This window comes from Liolophura sinensis, chromosome 8 (genome assembly GCF_032854445.1).
Source record: "Liolophura sinensis isolate JHLJ2023 chromosome 8, CUHK_Ljap_v2, whole genome shotgun sequence".
In the NCBI taxonomy this organism is placed as follows: domain Eukaryota; kingdom Metazoa; phylum Mollusca; class Polyplacophora; order Chitonida; family Chitonidae; genus Liolophura; species Liolophura sinensis.
The window spans coordinates 18602726-18617040 of record NC_088302.1 but is presented as its reverse complement, the minus strand read 5'-3'; the positions used below and the strand labels follow the sequence as shown (position 1 = coordinate 18617040).

At 38.1% G+C, this 14315-nt stretch overlaps 1 protein-coding gene across 1 annotated transcript in view; it reads right to left on the bottom strand.

Annotated features, from left to right (window-relative positions):
* LOC135473271 (centlein-like) overlaps window positions 1-14315 on the bottom strand; it is an 88534-nt gene that overhangs the window by 20866 nt on the left and 53353 nt on the right. Inside the window, exons 7-12 of the mRNA XM_064753118.1 lie at window positions 13339-13463; window positions 12785-12841; window positions 9600-9697; window positions 8887-8996; window positions 7711-7763; window positions 5138-5221 (exon numbers count right to left, since the gene is read on the bottom strand). Coding sequence (XP_064609188.1) covers window positions 5138-5221; window positions 7711-7763; window positions 8887-8996; window positions 9600-9697; window positions 12785-12841; window positions 13339-13463 — 527 coding nt within the window. The remainder of the gene's footprint in view (window positions 1-5137; window positions 5222-7710; window positions 7764-8886; window positions 8997-9599; window positions 9698-12784; window positions 12842-13338; window positions 13464-14315) is intronic.

The window sequence follows — 14315 nt, the reverse complement described above, 5'->3', positions numbered from 1 at the left end:
GGGATACCTCGATATGCCGAGGACAGCGAAAAACTATCTATCTGCTCCGAAATCTATCAGCGTGGCCAGTCCTCAATTCTAACCAGTTTCATGTATCATTGATTGAAGTCACACTGGCAGGCTCTGCTGGGGAAAGCGGGACATGCTTATCACTGTGTAGATGACATGACAGCCCAGTCTCACTGGGGGACGTGATCATGGAAAGGGACAGCGTACTGTGGTACATCATACCAAGCCTTATTATTATGCTGTAGGCTTCGCACAAATTTAATGCAGTCGTCCCAATAGGCATTCGGTCCTGATGTCAATAACTTGTAGCGAGTGTATTACCCTCTGCGTAGAGGGGGCGAAAAAAGTGACAAGCCAATAGACTGACTTGGTGCCGACTGGAAACCAACAGAAGGACGACTTCGATGGAACTCACCAAAGGCTTGTCCCAGCCGGCAAGCAAATTGAGTTCAGAAAAGATCATCTATAAGGCTGATAATTTTAATAAGAAGTCTCGAAAGAATGTGGCCATAACTTATCAAAGGAAACAATTGCAAAATGGCAATTTTTGTTCCTGTATAATTTGTCCTTTTTGCAATATCAAGTTATTCAGTTTTGGATGAGGCACAGAAACCATGAATATCCCAGCCTCTTTGATCAGATGACATTACAATTCGGATAGGGTCCAGAAATAACTGTCGACAAAAGCTACATAATACATTCCGTAAATAGCCCTTCATTTGATTACTCCCCTTTGATGCAATCCAAGTAAATTAGCCGCATGATGAGACCTTATTTTTTACACTCTGAACATATTCTGCTTACATTTACAACTTCCGTATGAACTGGAATCATGTCGTACAAATGAGAGACTGCTATGAAATGATTTCATGCCAAATGAAATTAATTTAATAACAACAGATTAAACACAGGTTATATGCCAAAATGGTCTTTTTCCTGTCTTACTAAGGATAAGAGAAAACAATCTGGAGAAATTAAAACCTTCCACTACATCTCTTTTTTACATCAGAAATCACCATCCTTTGCCTTACATTCACCCAGTACCAGACACAATTCCCCACCCAGTACCAAACACAACTCCACACCCAATACCGGACACAACTTCGCACCCAGTATCTGACACAACTCCCCACCTAGTACCAGACACAACTCCTCACCCAGTACCAGACACATCTCCTCACCCAGTACCTGACACAACACCCTCACCCAGTACCGGACACAGCTCCCCACTCAGTACCGGACACAACTCCCCACCCAGTACCAGACACAACTCCCCACACAGCACCAGACACAATTCCCCACCTAGTATCAGACACAACTCACCACCTGGTATCAGAAACAACTACCCACCTAGTATCAGACAACTCCCCACCCAGCACCAGACACAACTCCCCACCTAGTACCAGATACAACCCCTCACCAAGTACTAAACACAACTCCCCACCCAATACCGGACACAACTCCCCACCAAGTACCAGACACAACTCCCCACCCAGTACCAGGCACAACTCCCCACCAAGTACCAAACACAATTTCCCATCTAGTACTCCCCAGTACTAGACACAACTCCCCACCCAGTACCAGACAACTCCCAGTGCCAGACAACTCCTCACCCAATACCAGACACAACTCCCCAACCAGTACCACACACAACTTCCAGTGCCAGACAACTCCTCACCCAGTACCAGACATGTTTCCACACCCAGTACTTGACAAGACTCTATCAGTACAAGACAGGACTTCCTATCCAGTACCAGATATAAATTTTGAATTGTTCTGATATTTTATTGCATTAGAAATGTCTTTTTGACAAGGAGCTGATCAGGAAAAGACACGGCAACAAGTTCCTCAATGTCTGCCTCGTCTTGAACCTAACTGTATGATTATAGAACCAAACTTCATGACTTGTGTGACTACATTAAAATTTAATGCCAGTCAAAATCAAGACCCACTATAAATTCAAATGAAATCAAATTTGATATTTAGATAACAGACAAACCATAGGAACAAGTAGGCCTGCAAGTATCCCAGGTAAAATGAAGATATACACACGTACATTCATTTCAAATTCTGACATTATAATAATATCAGTATCTAATGTTGAGGCATGCAGGGGCATGAATAAGCCTGGACGTGCTGAGGTCGGTGGGGATGACCAGTCATCAGTTAGCCTCCTGTGGGGGGACATCGGTCACATAAACACTGCAGGTGTGAGGCAGCAAGTGCGTTAAGTTGTCTCTATCGTAGAGATCACACCTGTGGGAAGGGAGGCCCGGACTACAGGGTGTCTGTAGACAAATTGATATGGGACAGCTGATAATTGGTATTCACATTATACTGTCGTATCTAATATAGACAGTGCGGACAGGAGTCTGGTCATGTTGGCAGGACAGGCGATCATCCATTAGAACACTGCAGTAAATACTCCAATAACCAGTCTCAGCATTAGGTACATCTACATAGAGGCTGGTGTGCCCTAACAGCATGAAACAAAATACACAGATATCAGTTACTAATGGTTAATATGGCACATTTCATAGACATTTAAAAGATATGAATTCATGGTCGTGTAAAAAATGTATTTGGAAAAATCAAGGCCATATTAAAAAAAAAAACAAGGGTTATGAGAAACCAGACAGCTCGCCGGTAATGGATTCGGTTCAAATGGCAGTCTAAGTCTTCAAAGCATGCCATCATCCTTACCAAGTTTCAGCAAGATGATGTAAAAAATGTGGCAACAGCTGACCCAAAGAAAACACCTTACCCTGGCCTTTTATAGTGCTGACGTCGACAAAACGGCTAGGGCCAAACCTGATCATTTTAATACAAATGCACACATCCCTAATTTATAATAAAAATGAGTCAATGTCCAAACCATTCCCAGCAAGTTTCATAGAGGTGATGTGAAAACTGTGAGACTATAGCAGACCCAAACATAAAACCTTATTCAACTGACCCAAACAAAACAGCTAACTCGGACAACGACACCACTTTTCCTCCACACTCGTAATACCTGACCTTGCTTTGTAATGGTGAGCTAAAACTTGAAGGTTCTGATCCAAAATTTTAATAGGTGACAATATGACAGTATAAAAAGAAATTTCATAAAATGATGCCTTGTGAGAGCTTTTAAGGCTGTGAATGAAAAAAATTTGTCGGAAAACGTAACTATTTATTGGTAATTAAAGCACCTAATGATTGTTCCAAGTTATTTGTTAGTTTAACTAAAGCTTGATTGGTTAGGGCGCTCAACAGTTTGGCTGACCAAATGTTTTCCAGAACTAAAATGGCTCTAGATACTAGGATGGTCCCGCACATGTACTGTTTATGATGTCATAAGTACATTTACACCATACTGCACATTTACACTATACAGCACATGTACTGTTTATGATGTCATAAGTACATTTACACCATACTGCACATGTACTGTTTATGATGTCATAAGTACATTTACACCATACAGCACAGGTACTGTTTATGATGTCATGAGTACATTTACACCATACAGTACATATACTGTTTATGACATAAGTACATTTACACCACACAGCACATGTACTGTTGATGATGTCATAAGTACATTTACACCATACTGCCCTTGTATACATGTATTCACACATACTGATTATTTACATTTTTAGTGCATAATGTACTTGACCTACTTTTTTGGCACGAATTGTTAGGGTAAATGCAACAGTTCTACCACATTTATCATGATTTATCTTGATTTCTTTGAAACCATACTGTAGCTTTATTCAAAATATATCTATAATATGTGTTTCTTCAGTTCATCATTTAAATTATCAAATTGTGAGACATCATACACACGATACACCCCACGGTACTGATTAGCCATCTGAACAGATTTTCTTTTTTTTTACCTGGTGCAATCTGTAAAAGATGTACACAATGTTTCAACAAAATTGGTGCAATACTTTAGCCGTTGTTGCACGGACAAAACCTGTGTACATGAAAATGCATTATTGCACTAAGAGCCTGAACAGGAGTAATTATGAAAGTAATTAGCAGTTTGTGATTAAACTTTAATCATGCACAGGTTTAGATAATAGGAAATAGCTTAGATAATGATTTCATGGAAATAGGTTCAGTACTTTGAAGAGTTGCATGGACAAAAAATGAATGAAACTTAAGCACACACAAGCTCAGATGATAGGCAAGATGTATGGTAAGTTTCATAAAAATTGGCACAGTAATTTGAAAGGAAATGCACAAAATCGTGTCTACAGACAGACAGACAGACAGACAGATGAACCGACAGGGGAGATTCCAGTATAGTCAAACCCCCACCCCACCCCCAACCTAACTTTGTTGAGACTGGTATAAAAAGTGATGCTATGGTAGCTACAGTGTATGATATAAACACCTTTTATTGAAGTTTTGTGAAAAAAATACACTGTCCATCCACTCAGGGCCACCAGAAGACATGTTTTATTCATATCCCTTTCTTTTCAAAGTTATTAGGTTGTTAATGTAATATACCTATTATTACCCGCGTCAGGCCATACAGTGACGTCTCTTCCATGAGACGAACTGTGACATGAAACAGAAATGAAGTGAAAAGAAAACTCCCGATGACATGCCGAGACAGCGTCCACTTACACGAGAGTTTGCCAAATCCACAGAGGCTCACAGGCTAGATGATCTTTGTTTGCCTAAATATCTCCGTGAATTTTCTTAGAAACCCTTGACAGTTCTTGTATTATCACCCAATCATCTCCTACTCCTCAGCACATACATAAATACATATCAATTGTGTAACCTCAGTCCCAAGGGCCCATAAAGTCGCTGGTTTCCAACAAGATGGGGACATGGTAACGAGGTGGAACAATGTCAATTGCTGTAGGCAACTTACCAATAACTCACACAAAGATGACATACACAAATGTGAACTTCTCCAGTTTTCCTTCGGACAGCAAGTAGTCAAAAGAAATGAAACTATGGGTTTTCTAGCCAAATTCCTTTCAACATGTCATTGTTTTGACATCACTGAGTTATTATTCCTGATAATGGAAACCAACTAAGTCAGAAGCTAGATGGGTTTTAATAACCACTTTTATCACCGAATTAAGTTGTTGAATTGTGTCTGGTCAACTCAGAAACTTACCTTTTTCAATGAAAGCATTTCCCGTCGGAGATCAGCTTCTGCCTGCTTTGAGACCTCAAAGCGAGTTGTCAGTTCAGCATACATCTGCCAACATCAGACAGAGATACACTGTTTAGCAGTCTTAACATTACACTAAAATTATTGATGTTCACTTTTCCTATCAAATAAATCTAAAAAATAATTAACTACACTACAATGAATTTAAAATAAGACAAGTTAATTTATTTATTTATTTGAGTAAATGGTGTTTTACGCTGTACTCAAGAATATTTCAGTTATATGACAGCTGCCAGCATTATGGTGGGATGAAACCAGGCAAAACCCGGGGGAAACCCACAGCCATGAATGGCTGAAGAGGAAGCCAGCATGAGCTGGAACGCTATCAAACCATGCTATCAGCCACCTCGGTCCCAAAATGAAAGTACATGTAGGTTACTGTTAACATGTAGGGAAGTACTTTCTTCCTCCCTTAGAACCGCACATTTCCAAAGACATGTTTCCTTGTAATTCTTGCAACATTTTCAGTCTAAGTTCCAATAAGTTACTGTATGTATACCAAATTTAATATTTTGGTATACATATAGTTTATGAGAACTACAGTACTAAACACCACTAGCTTGTCAATTGCACACCTATAGTTCACTTCTATAGCATTCGTCCATCATTCCACTATCCTTCATTCGCTATTAGAACATTATCTAATAGATATTATTGCTCCAGGTGCAACAATCCACTACCATTCCACAAGCTCACTACAGATAAACCACAAGCAGGCCAATGGCTAACTACTATGATTCCCAAGAAGAAAGAATTTGTCATAAAACAAAGCGGTTCCTTTCAGATCAAACACGATATCATGGTTGTGTGTGCATTGGCAGACCACAAAAATAATTATACTAGGGAATAATGAGAACTATTCTTGATAATTCTTTAATAACACTGTATGCCACAAACCGTATTACAGTATACAGGTATTGGCTGAAGAAAACAAGAACCACCAGGTTATTTCAATGCCTTACTCAAGAATTTTTCAGTTATATGATGGTGTTCAAGTTTTATGGCTGAACAAAATAAAAGTGCCTGTGGTGAACCACCAACCTTTGGCAAGTTACTAACAAATTTTCACGTAAGAAAGACACAGTAAGGACTTGGCACACTCCATTTGTGGAAGACAAGGGTCTTCCTTCAACATCAGACTACATCGTTGAACGCTTGTTGTCACCAATGCCCTGCAAATAGTGACAGCAGGGGGAATCCACAATCACCAGCAGTTTTTTTAGTTATCCATTTATTTCATTATTTTTTAATGCCACACTTCACTTTTTTTCCTCAATTTTCCACTGGTAAATTCTGATGGCTGTCATTATTATGGGTGGAGGAAAACGCAAGTGCTGGGATAAACCACCAACCTTTAGCAAGTGACTGACAAACTTTCCGACATGTCCACACACCATAAAATGATACTGCTGGAAGACAAGTGGTCATCAATGAACATTAATTTAGACAAAGCAATAGCCACATAAGCGTTGTTGACTGCTTTATGTTGTCTGTCAACAAGGCCCCACATAATCTGTGAGGTTGGGGAATGTACAAATTCAAAAACAGACTACACATGGCCCCTGGTATGACATACATAAACCAAACAACCACTTATACGCAGACCCAAAGATACATTGCTCTGACTGCACCCTTCTTTTTGCATACAGAACGGACTGGAGGAGAAATAAACTATGCCTTTCATCATAAGTAAAAAAAAAACAAAACGTAAGCTCTGTCAACCAGTCTAGGCTGTCTGGCAATTTCCCTTGCATATGAATGCAATTCCCTTGCAAGCAGATGTTTTTAAGATAACAGATTAGCCTTGGGACAAACTGACAGCAGCATCTTAAAATTCACATGTCCATTCAGGACTGAGCGTGCGTGTGACAGTGTTACAATTACAGAGTTGATTATTCTAATAAGGAGTCAAATATATAGTCTGGAAATGCTCTTTCTCATGATTAATAAGCTCACTGTGAGCCGGGGCACTGTTTCTTGAAACCCTTAGGGCTAGCTATACGAAGCAGTCGTCACATAACCTTGGCACAACTTGCACGACAGCTTACACAGCAGCACTTCACAAGATGTGCCCTTGAAAAAGTTGAGCTGAATCTTTAATCTAGAGTTCATATCAGTCAATCCAATTTTCATTCACTCTTTTAATAATAACTTCATGTCAGTTGGAGTGTACTAAATACTTTATACAGTCAAGCAAGCTTAGAAATATATATTCCTTATATGTGTAAATACCTTAAAAGACAACAACACCTTGGCATTTAGACAACAAAAATCCACTACTCAATATCCATTTTCAGTTACTGTTATTTTTCAACATTTTCACAGGTTTAATCAAGCATATTCTGGGAATATTATTCTGGTTAGTCTGATAAATTTATCCTTTTTGTCATGTCCTGGAATTGGCAAAATCAAGAAATGTAGTTTTTTGTTCATAATCCAATTTAAAAGGCACTTAAATCACACTAAAAGTTGCAAAACAGTTAAGGAACAATGGTAGCTTCACAAGGTATTCTTACCTGCTGAAGTGAAGTTGCTTCAATACAATACGCATCTTCCTGATTCTTTAACACTGTAGAGAAAAATGTAAATTAATGTGTACATGTACTACAATTGGAGAGTTTCGAGTTTTAACTCTTTTATTGTTAAAGGTAGAAAAAGTCCAACACTATCACGTGACCTATCAAAAATGTTAGGCAACTATTTCTGATCGCATTCAATAGAACATAGGTGTCTGAAAAAAGTGTCATAAAAAGTAATTCAGTAAGAAGAAAGAATGATAGAGAAGATTGATAGAGAAAAGTGTGTGTGAACTTGAGAAGTTCCTGAAGGAAAGAGGTGCCATTTGCACCTCTGGAAAAGAAGACAGGTGATCAGTAAATTAATGTCAACAAAGGTTGCCTAACAAATTTCACCATTCACATGACACAGTAGGAGTTCCAACTCGAAACTCCCCTATTCATGTGAGCAATCTAAAAAATGGGATTATGTACCTGAAACATCATGGACACCTCTTATGACATGATCTTAATCTGAACAGTGTGAATTCTCTTGTTCAGAGATGGTCACAAAGACCATTTGTTCCACCGATATAAGTTCAACTAAAGTTTAAACTGAAAAGAAAAAATTACAATTTTCATGTCACACCTTAAAACTGAGTGCTACATATAAGTAAATAAATGTGTTTTACCAGGCCCCACAACACAATGCCTACATATTTTATATACATATTTATCTATTTATTTATTTCCTCATTGTTTGAACGCCAATCTCAAGAATTTTTCACTTCCACGAGAGTCATCAGTTTCAAGGTTGGAGTAAACCAAAGTGCCCCAGCGTAAACCACTGGCCTTAGGCAAATTACTGACACTTTCCCATGTACTGGTGAAAGACAATGTCTTCAACCAATGTTAAATGTCCATACTAGAGTTACTGACGATTATAATGACCAAGACCTCATGAACGGAGAGAGCGGTGAAAACCACAAATTCCCTGTCCAAGGCTGGGTTTGAACTTGAGCCTCAAGTCCTAGAGACTGTAAGGCTAGCATCTTAACACCTCAGCCACAGCCCATTCCATACAGGCCATAATTTTTGAGGATTCAATGTCAAACACAGCTTGTGCAGGGCAAATACTTCCTGAGAGAGATGGGTTCCCACAACTGCATCGGGTGCTACAGAGATCGTCTAACTTACTTTTCTGAGTATCCTGTTGTAGGTTCTGAAGCTGTCGTATCAGTTCAGCTTGCTGGGTGGCATGTTCGTTCAACTGGTGATGACTGTTCCAAAGCTCTGACAATTCATGCCTAATAACAAAAAAGCATGACAAGCATAACACTTCCATACTGGCTAGAGGAATGCTAACGAGCGAATTCCATGTTCTCAGAGATCTGCTGTACACATAGTTTATCCTCAAGGTGCATGTTTTAGCAGAAAACAGCGTAAGTATAAATGTATTTCTGGAAGACAATCAAAATTCAAAAAGGCAAGCAATTAACCTGTTTAAAAATAAACTTTCCTTCACATGAAAATGCACATGTTAAAAACGCTTACAAAGTAAAAAAGCATAACAAAGCACAAACACAACTGACAGTTTTGTTATGGATTGAATTTACCAAACAATTTCTGGAAATAGCTTTGAAGGTCATAATAGCTGCAGTCTTGCTTCACAGCTTCACTTAACAGACTAGTCATTCATATAAAAGTAAACAGTAGCAGTAGTAACAGTATTAATTTATGTAATTAATCAAGGGAGACATAATTTCACAGTCAGGCTAGTCCAGTTAAGCAGAAATAAGCCAATGCTGCTTCTTATCTGAGAATATACATTGAAATAACAGAATTTTTGTGCATTTACCTTTCTACAACTTCTGACGAACCTTTGTAGCAAATGTCTCTAAATGACTCACCTCACTGTCTCTAGCTCAGTATTCTTCCCCTCAATCTCCAGGGCATTTTGTCGTAATTGTGTCTCGTACTTCTGGACAAGACGCCGGGCATTGTCAACCTGCCAGACATTCATAACTCTTCTTTCAGTCAAGAAAGTTATAATTCATATTTCTATTTAATTATGAATGATTCTCACTATAAGCAAAAGGAAAAATCATGATCATGACTGGCAACATTTATAAATTTATTTATTTATTTGAGTTTTACGCCATACTCATTTCCCTCCTATAACAAAGGCCGAATAATAAACTACATGTGTCCATGTCCCCACAAATACATAACTCCGCACATATTGTACACACATGGACACACCTTTGCAGGAATCTGAAGCAATTCTTTTCACCATTTAAATAAAGACCATCCCCTAATTAAGTTTTTCTGGCAGTAATAAAGGACAACAAGTAGTAATTTACCTACCAGTAAAGCCATACAAAAACTTACAACTCCATGTGAACTTTCATCATCTCAAAGTCAATAAACATTTTCCTCCTTATTTTATTTGTTGCCTTGGGTTTTATTTACACGTCTATTATGTTTGCAGTCATATCAGAACAGGTTTACCAAAGCAACCTGTGGATGGTTGTGGGTTTCCATAGGGCTCTGACCGGCTTCCTCCATAACGCTGGCCGCCATCTTATAAGTGAAATATTCTTGAGCATGGTGTAAAACACCATTCAAATAAATAAATCATAATAGTGTGTCCTTGCAGAAGTCATTCATAGTGCTTCCACACTTAAGTATGATCTTTTGAAAAACACCCAAAATGGTGTCTCACACATGCCGTCATGGCACTGTCACCAGGTGAACCAGTCACTAAGCTTCCCTATTCATCACAACTTCATTATTCACGGTACATGCACCAGAGCTATATGACACAAATAATAACATAAAACATTTTAGATGTTTTCATAAAGTTGCTATGCCATGTTCTCTAAACACTGTAAGCAAAAGATACATTACCAACCAGGTTAAAGGCTCTCCATGGCATGTCAATAGCTCACCAGTAGTGCACCATTAGGAATTAATGAATAAATGTTTGGGGTTTAAGGTCGTACAGTCATATGACAACAGGGAGTCATTAGGTGTGTGTATATATTCTGTGTCTTCTTGTGGTCCATGGTGCCAACCTGTTGCCGCCACTGAAGTATCATGCCGAAAATACCAGACATGACACCCCTCCCAGTCACATTATATTGACACCGGGCCAACCAGTCCTGTTTCCTTACTTTAATCTCTCAGTGCTAAGCGCCAAGCGAGTGCCAAGCGAAACATGTTCCATTTTTAAAAGTCTCTGACATGACTCGACCCGGGTTTCATCCCAGGTCTCTCGAGTTCGAGCCAGACGCTCTAACCATTTCGCCTCCACATCAGTCGGGCACAATTAGGAGGGGTCAATTTCATGAAGCATACTTGGGGTTAAGTGAGTGAGAGCTTGGGGTTTAACGTCATACTTAACAATTTTTCAGTCATATGACGATGAAGGAATCCTTTGAGCGCATGTAATGTGCCTCCTTGATGCAGGACGGATTTCTTTTATCTAGTGCTGCTTCACTGAGAACGCCAAGCGAGGAAGTTACAACTTCCTCTTTTAGGGTCTTAGGTGTGACTCAACCCAGGATTGACCCTGGATCTACCGCTCCCATGGTGTTAAGTAACCCTTAGCTAAGTGCACTTCATACTTCTACAACACATGTTTTCATGCTAGTATACACAGTATACTTGGCTAAGTGAGTTTCATGAAACTGGCTTCAGACCTTTTAACCCTCATTTCTTAACCCTCCATGCAACTAGCTTGTACTCAGTCAGGATTAGTGGCTATATTTACCAGCAAACAGCAGTGTTCTGCAAATGAATCCACTGCCATTCTATGGGCACAACACAAGAGAACTACCAGCGAGCTAGTGGCAAGCAAACTGGGATGTGTGTAGAGAACCATTAGCCTGGTTTGTACTCTTGGTTCATAGAGAGAAATATGAATGAAATTCCAATTCTCCAGGAACAAATTGCAACTTTCAAGGAAAAATGTTACATAGTGTTCAGAAGCTATACAAGAGACTTTCTACAAAAAATTGATCAGTGCACATCCAGTCATACTTTTTAGCACAAGTCAAATAATAACCTTACACAAAACCCCAGCCTTGTCTGTGCACATGTTTCTGTTCAAAATCAGTAATAATTTCTAAAATTTATTAAGTGGGTCACATTATAACTTTTTCAAATTTTAGAACCATTTTAATACTATAATATTAATATTTCATGTACATGTCTGATATTTACTAAAAGGCAATAATCTGAGCCATTCACGGTACATACAAAAAATTAGATTTGATTTTTTGCCAAAAATTCTAGGTACAGCCTGTTTAAATGTTTTGAATTTTTTTAATGGTGATTTAAATTTTTATTTTAGACGTTCCTTTTCATCTCTAAATACTGTTTGTTTAATAATGCAGTTTTCTTTTAAATGTACTTTTTCTGCTTTTTATTTTCCATGAGAAAAAGGCCATCTGAGTTCTGTATTTATTTCTTGCCCAATTTCAGAGGTAGTCACAATACATCTGGCTACGGTACCTTCCAAGTCGGGTTGTTTATCTGACCAACAAAATAGTAGAAATCTATACTAAGATCTCAGCCTCAACAGAATTCTTGCCATACTTTTTCTCCCCTTTCAAATAAACTTCTAAATTTTGCTCTGAATGGAATTTCTTAACATCCTGCTAAGGGGACAACTACAAATAGTGCCCTCTACGATGTCACCTCCACATACTTAGATTAACTGTGTTTTGACATGATTTTGATTTTAACTGAATAAGTAAAACACTACCTGCTACTAAGATGATGAATGAAAGCCAAGACACCATATCTCTTCAATACATAATGACTAAGAGCCCAAAAAACATGTGTGGATGTGCAGTGGCCAGGTAACGGAAATTGCACCATGTGTAATGCTGCAATGGCCAATTGCCTCAGATACGATTTTAAGAAAAATTAGCCGTACAAATTCAGTTTTCTCACGCTTTGATTAAGAATGGTATACACGACAGATATTTCCTTCCACCCAAAATCAGAATTTTCAAGAAGTTCCCAGGAGTTTTTATTTTTCTCCAGGACTTTCAAGGAGAATTGTACATGAACAAACAGTACTCACATCTTTCAGGAGCTCTTCAAACTTTCCGACTTTATCAGTAATGTCTTTTTGCAGTGTCTGAAATTTTGAACAAGAACAAAAAGAAGCAAGAATAAGTATATAAAGACTATTGATGTTTTTATTGCCTCACTGTTATTATGTCAGATGTAACATTGATCTTAATTCTTTCAGCTGTGAGTAGCAATTTTATTCCACAGACCATTAGTGCTGAAGATACTCAACACTTTATAAAATTCAAAATCAGCACCTGCCGCTCTCATAGTACTGTATCTGAGTATGGTTGAGTCACAGTTCAATACACTGACAGGAATACTGTATTTCACCTACAGGTTAGACCTGTAAAACTGCAGTTTCAAAAGCACACTTAATGCAAATTTTGATGTGAACTCAAAAGTTTTATCTGAGAAGAAATTCAGGTCACAAAATATTCTTAAGTGGCCCTATAAATGATGACCTGATGAATAAATCAGAATCAAGCAAAATGTGTTATTTGAGAAAAGCTGAACTTTAGGTGAAATACGGTATGTAAATAACATAAGGCTGTAAAATCATACCTTAACTTGTCTTTCAAGGGCAGCTTTCTGAGTAACCACATTCTTCAGTTCTGAGCGGAGTTCTTCAGACTGAGTTTCAAAGGCTGACAGATTTTTCTCTTGTTCTGACACCTGTCTCAGAAGAACTGAAACCAAGATTACTGACCGACTTACAAACCGCAGAATTAACTGAAGAATGTACAGGACATGTACTTTACATTTACAAACTGACAAATCAATTAAAACAATTCAGAATTATTTAAAAAAATAAATGTAGTCATAAGATTTATAGACAAACTTCTTGACACAAAACTCTCCAAGTTCCTGACAAACTTCTTGACATAAAACTCTCCATGTTCCTGACAAATCTCTTGACATAAAACTCTCCAAGTTCCTGACAAATCTCTTGATATAAAAACTCTCCATGTTCCTGACAAATCTCTTGATATAAAAACTCTCCATGTTCCTGACAAATGTCTTGACACAAAACTCTCCATGTTCCTGAAAATCTCTTGACATTAAAACAACTCCATGTTCCTGACAAATCTTTTGACATAAAAAAAACTCCATGCTCCTGACAAATCTCTTGACATAAACACTCTCCATGTTCATGACAGGAGCTCAATTCAAACAAACCATGTCAATCAATGGTTATATGGTCATAGCATAGTCATCTTCAGACATCAAAATTTATTACACTGCTCAGTCAGCAAGAATTTAGCAAACAGTAATGAATTACCATATTCAGTGAAATTATGGTGTTTTTGCCAATGCTCAACAATCTCGCTACTTGTATTTGCGAAAGCAAGACAGTTGTCACTATAATTATCAGACTTGGTAGCAAGTATCCTACATGACCAAAAATTTCGCACACAAAAGTGCATTTTTAGAGGCAAATAAACAAAATATTAATTTTTTTTTGCCGAAACTTGTTTTCCAATAGAATATCATCACATGTCCTGAGCAAACCTCAAAACACCTTTCAAAAATCAATAGAG